Source organism: Malaclemys terrapin, chromosome 16 (assembly GCF_027887155.1).
Source record: "Malaclemys terrapin pileata isolate rMalTer1 chromosome 16, rMalTer1.hap1, whole genome shotgun sequence".
In the NCBI taxonomy this organism is placed as follows: Eukaryota; Metazoa; Chordata; order Testudines; family Emydidae; genus Malaclemys; species Malaclemys terrapin.
This window is the reverse complement of record NC_071520.1, coordinates 24762364-24778380: the sequence shown is the minus strand read 5'-3', so window position 1 is coordinate 24778380 and position 16017 is coordinate 24762364. Positions and strand designations below refer to the sequence as shown.

The 16017-nt window shown below is 53.2% G+C and overlaps 1 protein-coding gene across 11 annotated transcripts in view; it reads right to left on the bottom strand.

Annotated features, from left to right (window-relative positions):
- Positions 1-16017, bottom strand: part of NCOR2 (nuclear receptor corepressor 2) — a 395163-nt gene that overhangs the window by 91492 nt on the left and 287654 nt on the right. For all 11 annotated transcript variants that reach the window (XM_054006074.1, XM_054006082.1, XM_054006083.1 and 8 more), the window contains 2 exons: positions 13015-13077; positions 864-1006 (listed from right to left, as the gene is read on the bottom strand). In XM_054006074.1, the coding sequence (XP_053862049.1) occupies positions 864-1006; positions 13015-13077 (206 nt within the window). The remainder of the gene's footprint in view (positions 1-863; positions 1007-13014; positions 13078-16017) is intronic.

Genomic DNA, 16017 nt, shown 5'->3' with positions numbered 1-16017 from the left:
GTCCTCTGCAAATGAAATTATAATTATAATACTTAGCAGATCTGTAGTGGCGCGTTGCATCTTCAGAGTGCTTGGCAAGCGCCAATTAATTCATTCCCTGGACTTTGCGAGGGAAGAAAGTATTATCATCCCCTTTCTACCACAGGGAAACTGATGCACAGAAAGGTTAAGTGATTTGCCCCGGGCCATGGAAGGAATCAAAATGTCTGTCAGGATTCAAACTCCTGTCATTAGGCCACTGGACTATGCTTGTCCCCGGACATCCCAATGGTTGTTCTGGGAATCAACCTCCTTCCTTCTAATAGCGTTAAAATGGGATGACAACCTTGTGGGGTTTGGTTTTTGTTGTTTGTTTGTGGTCAGTTTGCCATTCATTTCTTTATACTCGGTGCTTGAGCTACCATGGGACATGCGGTAGTGGAAGACTGCACTGGAAATGAACAGCATTACTGGGTTCATTTCTGATCTCCGTGACACTGGGGTAAACTGGTACAACTCCACTGGCGTCAATGAATTCACTCAGCTGTAACTGGGATCGCAATCTGGCTATGCATCATAATATATAATGGCTATTCCCTCCTTTCTATCTCCTTTTTTCTCACTGAGTAGCATGTGTGCATCCGAGACCTGGTCATTGTGTTCCACAGGAGCCCCCAACCTAGCCAGAAAATACCAAGGGCCGAAGGACAAATGCCCCCTTTCTCATTATAAGCCATTAGCTGAAGCCTGGGCTCTGTGATTTTCACCCAGTAAATTCTCAGGGAAGAAAAACTTCCCTTTGGACTTGAGAACGTCAGAAGCTGTTTCACTGTTTGCCGGGAAATATCTGTGGTGCTTGGAGCGGGCTGCGGCGGGCTGCTTACCATTTTTAGTTTGTGCTGCTGTAGGATCTCGTCCAGGTTCTGTCTTTTCTTGTAGTTGAAATAGAAGTTTTTGCACTGCGACACAGTCTTGGAGCCCACCATCCTGGCAATGGCCGACCAGTTCCGCCCATGTTCAAGGAGACCTGCAACCAGGAAAATAAAATCAGAGGGGGCGAAACAAGGGTGGCACGGTGCACAAAGGCTGGGTCACTCCCCATGGACAAACCAAACTCTGCTGGGACGATATAGTCACCAGCACCCGTCTGCGAGACATCTGTGGCCAAGAGGATGAGCGAGAGGCTCCTGTTTTTCTTTCCAGGTGAAAAGCATTAGACCCAGCAGTCTTGGGGAACAAAGCGTCTGTAGCTGCATCTACCAACAACGCTGACAGCTCTGCGGGGCTGAGGCGAGATCGCACCATAATGGCATGTTGGGGGCAGCACAGTCCCAGCACCCCACAAGGCAGTGACAAGAAGCCAGGTGCTCTACCCCTTTGGAAGATGAAAGCATGTACCCTCCTCCCTGGTGGCTGCAGTTATGCCTGGTCCCTATCCGGGGGGGCTAACGGGGATGGGGAAAGGCTCTTTGCACCCTCCACTCTCTGAGAGCTGGAGCCCACAGGCTCGGATGGGCTGGATGCACACGCAGAGACGGCCAGGAGGGGCCCAAACAAAGGAGCCAAGACATAAGTGCAGCGATGTATTCACCCAGGCAACTCCACTGCTGGAAGGAGGAGCATTGGGAGGGGGGTGGGGGAAATCAGTGCTAATCATGGGCTCACATGCAGAAGCTTTTCAGGTCAGGCATCAAGCCAGGGGCTGACAACTGCAGGCAGATGGAGCAGCACCAGGATGCACGAATGGAGGATAGTAGTTGGGACTAGGGGGGGCATAGAGGTAGGAAGGAGGTAATCATCAGCCAAGGTGTTTCCATGGCCCCCATTATCATTGTATCTAAACCCCTCCCCATCATTAATGTATTTATCCTCCCCACACTCCTGTGAGACCAGGTAGTGCTATTACCCCCAATTTACAGAAGGGGAAACTGAGCCATGGAGTGACCAAGTGACATACCTAAAGTCACACAAAAAGAGTTCCTGGTGGAGCAGGGAACTGAACCCAGGTCTCCTGATTCCCCAGCTATTGCCCTAACCACTGGACCACCCTTCCTCTGTGCAACGCTACCGCATGGCTCTGCTTCATACACACGCTATATGCAATAGACACGGGTCCAGTCAGTACAATACAGAGAGATGTTCACACACAGAAACACACCTGCCACAGGCACTGTGGAGAGAGAGATGCTAACGCTGCCACTAGAAGCCAGTGGAACCAAGGAGGGAGAAACCTGGGTAGTGAAAGATTGAGAAACCTGGGGCACTGCCAAAGATTTAGTTACACGTCTGGCACTGGGAGGAGGCCAAACATAGGGAAATTACCAGCCTCCCCTTGGAATGCAGAGGCCAGCTGAGCTCACGGTGTATAAAGATGTGGGAAGTGAGAGAATCCACCCCAGCTTGAGGTGGGGGTGCCAGGGGCCATTCACTTAATGAGTGCCCTACAGCCCGAGCAGACCATCACAGCCCCTGGTGGCCACTGTATTGCCCCCTGGGACTGTGCAGGTTGCCAGGGCAGCAGGCAGGCCAGTGCGGCTGAACCAGGATGCTACCCTCTTACAAGCCTGTGTCCTTCCCACATGCTGGATTGCCTGTCTGGGGACTTCATTTGCCCAACGGCCTCAAAGCTGCATCTAGCTGGCAGCTCTGTATCGGGGCGTGTGGCCCCTTTAAGGTTTCCCCTGCCTGCATGTAAATAAGCCAGCTTAACCCCGCTCCTCCCTCTGACCCACTGAGATGTCCATAAGGCCCTGGCGCCTCCCCCACTGCCAGGCTGGGCTGGGGCTGGCCTGCTAGGGAGCTGCCATCCGGATGAGACATGTTGCACAGGTCCAGCAGGCTCCACATGGCACTGTCAGGTGGGACTGTGACCGGCCGGCCCTTGCGTCGGTCCACGTTCCTTTGCCTTTTGCCTGCCGCTTGCCACGTTCTTTCTAACCCGCTTGGCGAAGAGGGGCTATCGCAAGCCTCACGAAAAGCACCATTTTAAGGACACGCGAAACACCCAAAATGAACGGGCAAAAGCTGTCTTGTCCATTGTGCCTGGCCCCTCCGGCACAGAGCCTCTGCCACCATGCTGGGGTTCTCTTGGTGCAAAGAGTGCCACCGACACAGACCCTCCTGCAGCACCGGAGGGTCTTCCCTGAAGGTCCTCCATCCCCATACTGGTCAGGCCTTAGCCTGCTTAGCCTGAGAGCCCTGACGAGATCAAAGGCAGAGTCCGCGTTCATGGTACAGGGAAGCCCCTGGCATGTCCTTAGGACCCGCGCAGTAATTCCCTTTAAAAGTGCGCTAGCAACGAACAAAGGAACCAACCGACAACGGCTTTGTTTATGCGTAGGGCCTACTCTAAAAAGGCTGCATTGGTTCTGTGAATCCCAAGGTTGACAAATAAAACATCCAAAGGGATAAACTCTAGCGCCAGCGCGCACAGCTCAAGCAGCAGTGCCCCCCTGGGATCAGAGCAAGGGCTGGGAGAGCAGGAATTGGCACCCCGGGTCTGGGCAGGCGCGTGAGCTGTGTAGCTGCAGAGCCAGCAGTCCCAGCTTTAAATACCCCCAGAGGGCTGGGACACAGGGAGCACTGGGGGTGTAATGATCCCCAAATCCCAGGCAGCAGAAGCACACCAGCTCCATGGCAAACAAGGGCCCTACACCGGCTAGGAGAGAGGGGCGTGGGATTTGCCCCAAAGAAATGCCAACCAGGACCCGGGCCAAACGGCCCTCGGATAAACACCCATCCGGCTCCGGGTGAACCCAAGGCCAGCCAGCAATGACGAGTGAAAGTTCCCATATCCTGCACCCTCACACGGCCCTGCACCCCCAACTACGCTGCATGTAACAGACCTGCCAGGCACAGCAGAGCGCGGGCAACAGAAGAGTCGGGTTTGAGCTTTAGCTCTACAACTCCCAACGTTGATCCATTTAAAGCCATGACCTTGGCTTTCGGCTGCTGCTTTCGATGGGACTTCTCAAATCCATCTTGCCACCAACCTTGAGAGAGACTAGCCAGCGAGATCCTTCCCACCCAGGGATGGCTAAAGACGGCCAGGGAAAGCAGGCCAGCCCCATGCACTGTGATTCATCATCGCTTCCAAAACGAACAAATGAATCAATCCATTCAATCTTTGCTACTCGGAAGGCTTAATCCCCAGGGTAACAGACCGGGCCGGAATTGTAAGCTACATCTCGGGCAAGGGCCTTGAATAGTAACAATGGTTCCTGCCTCCACAACAGGCACCACTCTGTGTATGATTGTGTTGTCCTCCGAGACGACTGTGCTGCACGGTACGGGGCAGCAGGGTGTGCTAATTGCAATGGCTGTTACTGTGCCGGGGAGGGTCTCACCCCAAGGTCCGTCCGTGCCCACTCTAGTTCCAAGTGCAGCTTGACCTTGTCTTGCTGCACGTAAGAAGTCTCTCGGCTGCCCTTTCACTCGTCAGGTGCGCTGCGCCTAGCGGTGCTGCAGGGCCGCTTCCCAATCACAAGGCTGTGCTGAAGCCTGCTCAATTTAAAGTCACCCGCTCCAGCGGCCCACGAGGCCCAGCTCCTTGGGAAGCTCGGCGCCCTTCCCCTCGCCTGCTGGGGACAGCGTGCGGCGTGCCCGGTCTCCACACAGGCAAATGGCGCGGGCCTGGAGGCAAGCATCTAGCCGGCAGGAGGGGAGCCGCGCAGGTGTCTGTGTCTATCTCAGGAGGAGGTGGCTGCATGTTTCCAAAGCAGAGACCGACCTTCCCCCGGCAGGATCAAACCGGTGCGTACAGACGCCCTTATCTTCGCAGGCAAGAGAACAAAACAGCAACACCTGCTTCCCAAAACTATAATTATCTGTACTCTCAGGGCGGGAGCAGCCAGCAGCTGCCCTGGAGCTGGCTGGTGAACAGGCCACTCGCCAGGCACCACCAGTGCTCTGCTGAGCAACGTCAGTGTTCCCTTCCACGCCCCCCCTCCACCGCCCCCCCCCCCACGGACTCTTCACTGCCCCCTCCCCCTCTATCACACAAGCCTGCCACACGCAGATCTGTCTCTCACAAAACGCACACACTCATTTCTCACCCAAACTGAAACTCTGACTAACCAGCCGACCGGATCTTAATCAGCCCTGTGTTGACTGGCGAGGAGGAGATGATAGGTGTGTGCACAAGCACACACACTCGCTCGCCCCATCCTTAACGTTCACCCCAGAAGCTCAGCATTTCGTTACTGCCCTATGGCTGTACTTACATTCTCCAAGTCTAGCTTCACCTGCCAGAAAATCTGCTCCGAGCATGCGGCAGGCAGAGCAGAATAAACAGGGAGAGCACTTCTTCAAAGCCCCGCGCGGCACAGCCGTTTGTTACCAAGCGCCGGGAGTTCTTGACTCACATCCTCCCCGCTCATTTTGTTTTCACTCCCTCGCAGCAGCCAAAGAAAGGGAAGGAAGGAGAAAAAAAAAGCTGGTTCTTTAAATCCTGGGGGCTCCAGCACTTAGGAGCCCTGGGCAGCAAGGGCAGCTACTGCGCGGTAACTTAAAACCAGGTCTTAAAAGCAGGAGGCGCCTGACCCTGACGCAAGAAGTTGCCTTGAACACATGCTCCGTCCTCAGTGCTCTCTGCCCCACTGGGGCTGGCGAGAGGCACCCTGGGCACTCCTCGGAGCTTTCCAACGGTCTGGAGCGGCGTTTGTTAAGGTGGACTGAAGTTGCTTTGCTCCCCCCCCCCGCACTCCTCCCCTGTCTCACCTCCTCGCTCAGCAGCCCGGGGAGGAGGGTCTGTGCAGTTTCAAGAGATGCCCAACGCTGCCAAAAAAAAAAAAAAGAAGAAAAAAAAAAAGGCAAAGCAGTCGAGCGCGCTGCAGCTTCCCTCCTGCCGGCTGCGGGCCGGGAGGAGATCCGTGCCGTGGGTGTGCGGCGGAGCAGCAAACGAGCTCTAATCTTTTCCTCTGGCTGACCCAGAGGCTCGGTTTGTCTGAATGTGACCTCTAGACAGAGCATTAATAACGAGCGTGGCACTGACCCAAGCTGACAAGGGGTGCGGCCAACTTGGCACCCACTTCCTTTCTCTCTCTCACTTTCTGTCTCGCGCTCGCTCGCTCTCTCTCATCTGAATGTCAACAGCAGGGGGAGTGAGCCAAGAAAACAAAGCTTTGCTTAATAGTTTCCTCTGCTCTGAAATGAATCAAAGGGGCTTTTCTTTGAGGAGGTGCAAGCAGATTCGACTTCTACTGAACCGGGCCGGACCTTCCCCACACGTCTCCCCTCTGCCTTGGTTTTCAACCGAAGGTCGCTACCATCTGGCAAGGTCAGAGGGCTCCCGGGAGAGGAGGCAGAGAAAACAAACAGAGCACAGAGATAACGCTGGACCAACAAGTGGTCGGATAACTTCAGCCCGTTCCAAGGGCAGGGGAGACAGGGACAGGCAGACACACCCCACGCGTGCCGGCTGTGCGGTGAGCCCTTGCAGGTGGGATTGGCCAGGGCGCGGGGATGGGGACAGTCTCCTCCCCGGTCTGTGGAAACTGAGGCTGGAGTGCCTGAGAAAGGAAGACCGGAAGGAAGAGGAGTGTGCAGACCCGCGAGAACACTTTAAAGCGCATTCGGTTTCTGGAACATGAGAGACGGAGAGGAAAGCAGTGCTGCGGGGAGCGTGGCTTTCATTCAAGCTCTCCACAGTCACAGCCTTTTTCTATTATTTTTCCCCTGGCTCTCCAGCATGGCTGCCCTCGCCCCACCCAGGTCTCGCCTCGCAGAACGACGCATGAGCGAGCCCACAAAAGGGTCCCTTGACGGGCTCTCAACTGGATTAACAGATTAAGGTTACACTTAAAAAAAATGATCTCATCCCAAAAATGCTACACTACCCAGTGCGACACTCCTCCCAAGACCCCTCTGACCCCTTCTCCCTTCACGTTCTCCTTTAACCATTTCCTACAGCTGATGGAGACCCTGTGAGCCTGGCAGCCGAGGGGATGGAGTGTTACTGGGAAGGGGATGGGATTCTCCGACCACGGCCAGCATTACAGAGGCAGTGCGTACTGAAGTTTAAGCCATCCCCTCCAAAAGCGGTCTGAAAGGTACACAAGTTTGGACACTGTGCTCTGAAAAACTATGCTCCACCACAAGCCAAACTAACCTGCGGATCGCCCAGTGCTTTACCAAGTGTGTGACTGTATATAATGTTATTAGCCCTGTTTTGCAGGTAGGGAAACTGAGGCACGATGCAAGTCGCAAGGTCCCAGAGCACATCAGTGGCAGAGCCTGGAACAGAACACAGGACTCCCGGTTCCAGGCCAATGAGAGTAGCAGGGACTTCTCCGCGCAGCACACGCCACGGCAGTTCATCCAAGGGTAAATGCCAGCTCTCGCTAGCTGTGACCTGTGCCATCTGCGCCACTCTTCCTCAGAAACCAGCCTGGGTATCCAGATTGTTCTGGCTCCTGCTAAGTCTGTCAGTTGAAGCGTCCAGAAGATGTTCTGCTGCTGCGAGGGAGACTTGCAACAAAACTCTCTCCATCCTCACAAGAGGATCTCCCAGCCCTTGCTAAGAGGGGGTGCTCACAGCCGGGGGGATGGGGTGACTTTTGCAGCCGCTGTGTGATCTCACTGCACGGTGCAGTGCCGCAAACCGAGTGGGTCTGACACGGTTTGCTGCAGATTCCCCTGGCTGCAATGGTCAAGGAGTTCCCCTTTAGCGTGGTCTCCCTCTTCTCCTCTTGACAACAGCTCGCAGGAGATTGGCCCGTGTGAACCCCCGGTCTCCCCTTATTAGGGGGCTCTCTGAGACATCAGCCACGTTAATGCTTCACCGTGTTTTCTATTAACCCTCCACATCTTCCCCTGACCCAAGTTAGCCTCCTTGTTACACGGCAATAGCAGCCCATCAGTGCGCGAGAGTCCCCGGTGATTCGGCTACATTGGCCTACTCCATTCGCTTCAGTCACAGAACTCTAGAGCAGCCTACTCCACCGCTGGTAGGATTTACGTCTTCCTCCCACTGAACTCTGACCTCACTGCCCTCTCCGGGTGACTCGTCCCCTGAGGCCCGGCTGAGGGAAAGGCAGTGTCCATCTCCGAGCCTTTAGCAGGAGCCAGTTTTCCCTCCGACGTCCACAATCCAAGAGGGACTTTTACCGTTTTTTGAGGAAAACATGGCTCCTCCTCGCCAGGGCTACTGCCAAAGAACGGAGGCAGCGCGAAGCAGCCGCTGGAGCACAATCCGGCTGTTTCATCACCTGGTTGAGGTGCTATTCCTGCTCCCTTACTGTTAAAGGAAAAATCTGTTCAAAACTCAACCGTAGGCGGGAAATTACAGTCATTACCAACCCGCTCCCCTGACAGGCCTTTGTATTCCATGTGCTGACGCTCCCTGAGCAGACCCTGGGGTTTCTCTGCTACCTAGCGAAGAAACACGACGCATGCCGTGACAGAGAGACCAGCGTGATACAGAGAGCAGCTCCGCAGGCCACCGCCACCCCACTCGGACTGCTACACAACTGCGGGCAAAGAGAATGCCGGGACAAACCACAATGGGGCCTGATCGTCCCCTGGATTGTAGGCAAGCACGGAGCCAGGGCCCAACTCTGCGGCCTGCCCGTTACTGTAACTGGCTGAACCAACCTCTCCCACCTGAACCTGCTTCTGGACTGATGGATGTGAACATCAGTGCCCGGGCCCCACCTCTAACCAAGGATTAGAAGGCTGAAAGCTACAGGAGCATTACAAAGGAGCTGGTGGGGGAGGGGAGATCCCGCGCCTCTTAAGGGTCAGCTATGCGGATGCTAACACAGGAAGCTAACAAATTCTAGCGCCCCCTCAGCCCCGTTCGTGTGTTAGGCTGGAGCGGGGACCACAGCAGTGCAAGCTGTCTGCCACTTCCTGCCCCAGGCCACCTGGCCCCAGAAGTGCATGAGGCTACCCTGGGACTAGGCAGGGCCAGGCTATGCTCTTGCTCAACTTGCTGCTTCGCAGAAGCAAGGGATCCCCTGGAGCGACTCTGGCCCCTGTATCTGATTTTGCCCCTGATACCTGGCGATGCTCCCCTGCCAGCACAAGGGTTCGACCTGTCCAGGAGAATCACCTAACGCTGTATGTGCTCATTTCCACTGCTCTTACCCCTGTACCTTCCTGTCATAGAATCATAGGACTGGAAGGGACTTCGAGAGGTCATCTAGTCCAGTCCCTGCACTCATGGCAGGACTGAGTATTATCTGGACCATCCCTGACAGATGTTTGTCTAACCTGCTCTTAAAAATCCCCAATGATGGAGATGTCCTAGTACCCACGCCTGCCTCTCGGCTAGCCCACAGCACTCATGGAAGGGGGAGTGAGCCGAAGACTAGATAGGCTGACATCCAGCTTCTCTTTCCAAGGTTTATTTCAATCAGCGGGTTTTTACACTGGAACGGAGCAAGCGTGGGTGATTGCATGTGTGGTGGTGAGGGGTTCTCTCTGCAGCAGGGGACATACACTGCCGCTTACTCTGCATCCAACCTGACAGCCCCTTGTAAGAGCACAAAGTTTTAGTGCTAGGAAGGGGCAACAGAGCAGCAATCTGGACATTTTGCACATACACACGCATGCAATGAAGTGCATTTCCACACACACTCAGGCTAAGCAAAAGGCGGCTAAGAAGCGGAAGGCAGCTAAGACGAAGGCTTCATGTGGACCTCTGTTTAATTCATTTAATATCAATGTGTGTGCTGGTTTACTAGTAAAAAGGCTGGTGTTTCTAACTACCAGCCCTGAAAACTCAGCCTGGCTAGCTGAGAATCAAGTGGGGGTCGCTTCCCTTCTTGTGCAGCATCACCTGAGCTAACAGTGCTGCAGGCCAAACACCACCTGCGCAGCCACCCACTGTCCTCAGAGCATGCCCTCCCCTGTGTCAATCCACTGCTTTCCATGTGTTTGCACAGGAGCGGATGATGCACAAAGTAGGACAGACCCCTTAGCCCTAGGCTTGCAGAGCCAGCACAGTTCACAGGACTGAAAAGTGGCCAAAGCTCATTTTTGTCACTGAAGTCAGCAGATCTGAGCCTCCGTGATACACAGGGAGGAAAAGCTGGCGAGTAAGAAGGTGCCAGCATTACGTAGTCCCTTTTCAAAGTAAAACCACATGTTAAAGCTTTGGGGAAAGCCCTGAGCTGCATCTAGAATGGTTACTAGCTCTTCGATAAATCCCCTGACCCTAGCAGCTAGCCAAGCATTCCCGGGGGCCGGGGCATGAGAGCACGGACAAGGATAAACCATCCTGCAAGGAAAACTCAATCAGGTCCAAGCTGGGGCTGAAGCTCCAATGGGAGTGGATTCACTCTTTACCCACCACCTAGTCCAAAAGCAAGTGTGGTAACTCCTGGAGCAACTACAGCTAATCAAAACCGCCTGCTTGTACCTTTGAATCACAGTCACAATGGAAGAAGCCGATGATATCAGAACACACGGCACCATAATTATATCAATCGCTGTACGTTTTGGCAGACTATCGAATCAAAGTTTACTACAAAATAAGTGTCGTTAAACAAGAACTTCACCCTTACAAGGTTCTCGTTCTCCTAGTTAACTTTAATAATATGGTATTCCCCACTGTTGTCTCACCCTATATCCATAATACCTCCTTCCCTTACTTCAAATCTCTCCGTTCAGCATCGCTATGCAAGTGCTGTTGAATATGCTCACTCAGATTGCAACCTGGAGAGATTATTCAACTACCCTGCTTTACTACCCCAAACCAAGGTCCTTGGCATATGTGCTGCTGGGTTTGACCCTTACAGCCATCAGCTGGAAGGATCAGACTGGGACTGACTGCTGAGGTTCGTGTCGAATATTCAGAATGCCAACTGGCTGCAGCTAAAAAAATAATCCAGGACCAAGCTTTGGAAGTGCCAGTTAGAGTGAGTTCGAACTCGCTGGGTGCACGCAGCGGGAAAATGCCTTGTGAAGGTGGCTGGGGCCTGGCAAGATGGGAATTTAGCTTCTCTGCAGACACCTGTGATGGAAACCTCGCTATTTCTCAGATCAGTGCGTGGGGGAAACATCATTCAAATGGCCAGGGGGTCAGGGGAGACCAAACCCCACACTCCCGTGGGCTGATCCAACCCTGCGTAGGCTGGAGCGCTGCCTGCTGCCTTTCTATACAAATTGGGCAGATGTTGCGGCTACTGGATGCCTCCTCCCCACAGTTCCATTCTCCACGCTGGCTTAGGTGGGTGGCTACCAAGACTGCTCCTTTTAGCACAGCCCCACCGTGCAGCCTAAATGGCTCTTCTACAGTCAAATTGGAAAGAGGGGGCTGCTCAAAGTGACCCTTGCAGCAGAAATCCACTGACCGGCAGCTGCTAATCTCAGCAGCTGGAGCTCAGCCAGGCAGCCTGACTACCGTCTATCGAGTAAGTGACGAGCCTAGAGAGAGTAACGCTTGGCCGGACACAAGACTGGCCCAGGGGTCTATACAGGGTCCGAATGGCTCAAATGAGAACAAGCCAAACATATTGGTATATTCGTATTAGAAATAAACTCAGTCCAGGATACTGCAGGCATCTGAGAAGCCAGAGGCTATGCTCCATGTGCCTCCTGCAGGTGCTTTTCCCCAACTGGTCTAACACCTGCCAGCCGGTCTGGCTACGTTTGCTGTCCCCAAATGAAGCTGCACGTCTACACTATTCGCAGGCCAGAAGAGCGGGAGCAAGCTGAGCAGGACGCACTTGGCACTGGCTGGGAACTCAACCGCAGATCAACAGGACATGACTTCGGAAAAAATTAAACAGCAGAAATCTTGGCACAGGAGCCCGACAAATGAGGGGGAAGTGGCAAGGGGAGCCTGCTACCCTCAGCACAGTTACACAACGGTCTCAGCGACGGGCTCTCTCGGCCACAGGATGCAAAACAAACCTCCTCCGGCCAGCAGCCTCGCCCCGGTTAAAGGGACAGCCCCGTCTCAGCATTCAGCAGGAGAATCCCCATCTGCAATTGCGATTCAGGGGTCTGGGGGCTCTCGGTTGATGATGTAGCAGTGGCAGTCGCTTTACGAACAACAGTGCATCCTCTAAAGGAGGCAGCAGAGATCGGAAACTCTGACTTGCCATTAATGGGCTATTGCAATTGTGCAGTTATGGGCCAGGGGGGTTATCTTCTACTCTTTTGACACATGGGAATCCCTCTGCATGGGCATCAGGGTACATGCCTTTTACCGGTGTGGGGCCATGTGTGAACCACGAACACACAGAAAGTGACCCCAAATTTGGGGTCAGGAAGGAATTTTCCCCCAGGTCAGACTGGCAAGGACCATAGGGGCGGAAGGTTGCCTTCCTCTGCATGGATTATGGATTATCTGCTGGGCATATCTCACTAACACGATTTCCTGCCACTGCAGGGACCTCGGGCACTGGGCACCTTGGTCCCTCCAGTTTTCTGCCTGTGGCACACAATAGTTTAGTCTCCTTAGGCTACAACACTCTGGTTTAATTCTGGTTGTTGGACTTGGTGTGGAGGTGGGTGGTGTTTGCTGGCCTGTGATATGCAGGTGGTCAGACTAGATGATCCCTTCTAGTCTTCAACTCCGTGACCCAGAGCTAAACCCCAGCTATCTAGCCCAGGCCTGCAAACCACCAACTGCTCTCCCAGTTTGACATCGACATGAGTTCTGGCCATGCAGCCGTCTCCTGCAGTGACCTCGCTCCAGCAATGTGACAACACCTTGTCCTTCCATGACACACATTGATCGCGCATGACTCCTGGAGCAAGCACTGACAAAATCCCCAAACTTGCTGCCAACCTTGTAGCTTGTTACCATAACAAACACAAAAGCACTTTTCTCAGACTATACAGGTCCTCGTTCCTGCTCGCCTAAATCGAGCATAAATCAGGAGTCACTCCACTGAAGTCAATGGTTTTACACAGTGGGTGAAAGCAGTGTAAAGAAGAGCAGAATCAGGACCCCAAGATTCAGTGTGGTAACACACCCACACCGTCTCTGCTGGGCGCGTACCATCTAACACCATGGACTGGCTTCCTTTCCAGACCAACAGGACTGGCAGATGGAGAAAAAAAAACTGTATTGTGTATTACCTTTTTTGGCCGTTTCCATTTCTTCTTCTGTCCAGCGAGAACTTTCATTCATCTCCAAAGAAGCTGAAAAATAAACAGACAGAACCAAGCGGTTACGGCGAGAGGGATTTAAAGGTACGAAACACAGCAACTGAGCCAGAAAATCTCAGGAGCGTTACTGGCGCCCAAATGCCAGCCACTCCGATCAGAATACACTGGACACGGATAGCACCTTTCATCTGAGCATCCCAAAGTGCTTCACAAGCCTCCGTGCCAGGCTTAGATTCAGGGAGGTGCCAGGCCCAATATCACGAGCCAGCATAGTATCCGTCACACCGATGGAAGGTTTGAGTGGAAGGTGGCTTTGGGCTGGGAAAACGAAGCTAGCCTCCCTTAGGGAAACTGCGTTTTGCCAGTGATATGTTGGTCCCACTTGCCCTTGTCCCGCAGAAAAAAGGTGCGACGTCATTACTGATTTTATTCTAATTGTGTGGAGAGGTGTCGTCGCCGGGGGTGGCAAGAGCTGAGAACTCAGACCGACTGCAGGGCCGTGGTCATCTCAACGATACTGATCAACCCCCAAGGAGCGAAGAGTCAGTAGGGGGAGCCAGTCGGCAGCAAATCTGATGCGCTTAGAGAGATGGTGCAATACCCGGGCGATCAGAGATTTCCAGAGACTGCATGCAGCACCTTGGGCTACATCGGATTCACTTTCACACCCGACAAGAGCCTTGGAGCAACAGCAAATCTCAGGAGGCCTGGATGCAACTGTGCCCTCCAAACAGCACAGTAAGAGATGGGTGCTGGTCATGCCCACCATTCACTTATATTCCCCACCCCCGTGCTCCATGTGGGCCTGAGTAATGTATTCACTGGCAGCCTGACACACGTGAGCAAACCCTACAACAACAAACTACTATGTGAGTCAGAGACAGAAAACCCCCAGTAAGCAAACAGATTTCCATTCCAGCTGCCAACAGGCAGAGCATTATTTCAACACCGAGGAGAGAGGTTTTGACCATGTCCTTTTAAAATGGAAACTAGGCCGACCGACTAGGTTAAAGGACAGTGGTGGGGAGGAGAAGCAGCATCTCCGAGAAGCTCGTAAAGGCTCTAGGGCTCTGGAGGGGGAAGAGTACAGCTCTGATGCCCACAACCTGTTAAGTACCAGGGCCTGGGAGTGAGAAAAATGCATCTCCTTCACAACTGACTGCACCAGATTGCAGGTGTCGCCTTGTGGAAGTCACCACAGGTCATTTCCTCCATTAGAAATATAGTCCCCACAGAGATCCAGCCAGCACATGTTAGCTCCGCTGGTAGAAGAAATCAATACCTAGGAATTTTCTTTCCCCCTTCATGGGCAAATTCAGGGCTTCAAGATTTATTTGCTTTAAGTATACCAAACACACTTGACTAGGGATTTAATTGAGTTTTAATAAGATTGTCAGGGTATGTTAAATAAATGTCAGATAAATGGCCTATTGGGTTTGATTAATGATATTTATTGAGGTTGAGCAGTTACGTAACAGATGTCTACTGGGAGCTGCAGCGTGCTGCAGCTAAACCACAGTATGGGGGTTTTTGTTTGTTTTTTAATGTTCAATGGGACTGTAACATGCAGTAACTGTCTTCGCCAACCTACATGAAATCACTACTGGGGAGACACAAAGTGTAACTGATTGCTTCGGCATGCCAGTGACATCAGCCCATTTCCTTTGGTCACTTTACTATTGTCAGCTGGCTTTTCTCCCCGCTTGTGATTCCACTGGAGACCTCTGGAGGAAACATGCTACCTAAATGACTGGGCTTATTCCCTACCGCTACTGGCACAATGCCTAAGCACCCTAAACGGGGCCCAGGGCCCCCCCGTGCTAGCACTATACACACAGACACTGCACTGGAGAGCTCACAGTCAAGGGTTTAGACAATACTCAGCCGGTGAATCAACGGACACATTTGCAGACCTAATTTATACTAATAAAGACACTGCTTTCAGTAAGGAAATTCTCCAACAGACAGGTATGGATCAATGTTTCTTTAGTATTTGCTATAGGGAATCAGGCAAATACTGCAGTCAGCGTATCGAAGACAGCCGTGGATAGTTCCCAAGGGGAAACCACCACCTTTTTGTCAGTCATAGAAGGAAGGGAAAGATAGACACCATCTACCATCGCCTAGATATGGCACGTTTCAACACTTACAAGCCCCCATGTGGCTGGCAGTGGAAGCTATCAACTTTGTATGGATCTCAGCTGCATGCAGGATCCTTGTCTCCTGTCATTCCAAACTAAGGGTTACGCTAGTCGTCTGTCCATGAGTTTTAGGGTGAGATCAGTTTGACTTCTCTCTTATTTCTGACAACACCACGGGCACCGCCCTGCCAGCCTGAGATGCCCTAAAGTCTCAGGAAACATAATGGCACTTTCAGGATGTTCCGGGGTTGTTGTATTGGGTCCTCTCCTTTGAGATCACTGCACACGTGTTTGCACGGCAGGGAGGTTGGCTGAAACGGGGCAGGGAATCAGAGCTGCGTCGAACCGGCTAGCCTAGCAAGTCAAGTCCCAAGCGCAGACAGCGTGGGACAGAAAGCATTAGGGGGAAGTGATGTGCTGAGGATCTCCTCCTCTGGAAGAAATATGGAATCACAGGTTATAGGTAGAGAGTTGTCCCAGCCTTCCCCTCACCGAGCTATCATGTGTGGTGCCCACAAAGGCAAGGAAGGGAAAGCCTGGCTTTCCGACACCACGGTCACTGCAACAAGCTGCATCAGGGCCATCGCCCATCCCTACTGCTTCCGAGACCAGGCACGCCACAAACTGGAGGGAGCGGGGGCCAGGGCAGGGAGCAAGTGAAGCCAAGCGAGGCCCCCGCGCAGGTGCAGCACACTGTGACTCGGCTAGCTGCGGAGCTCTCAAGGACAGTCTGAGCCTGCCTCAGGGCACATGGTGAAACACGCCGCCAGCCAGACTCCCAAGCATGGCCTCGCACTCAATAGCCACCGGCAGTACAGAGAGGCCTGCATGA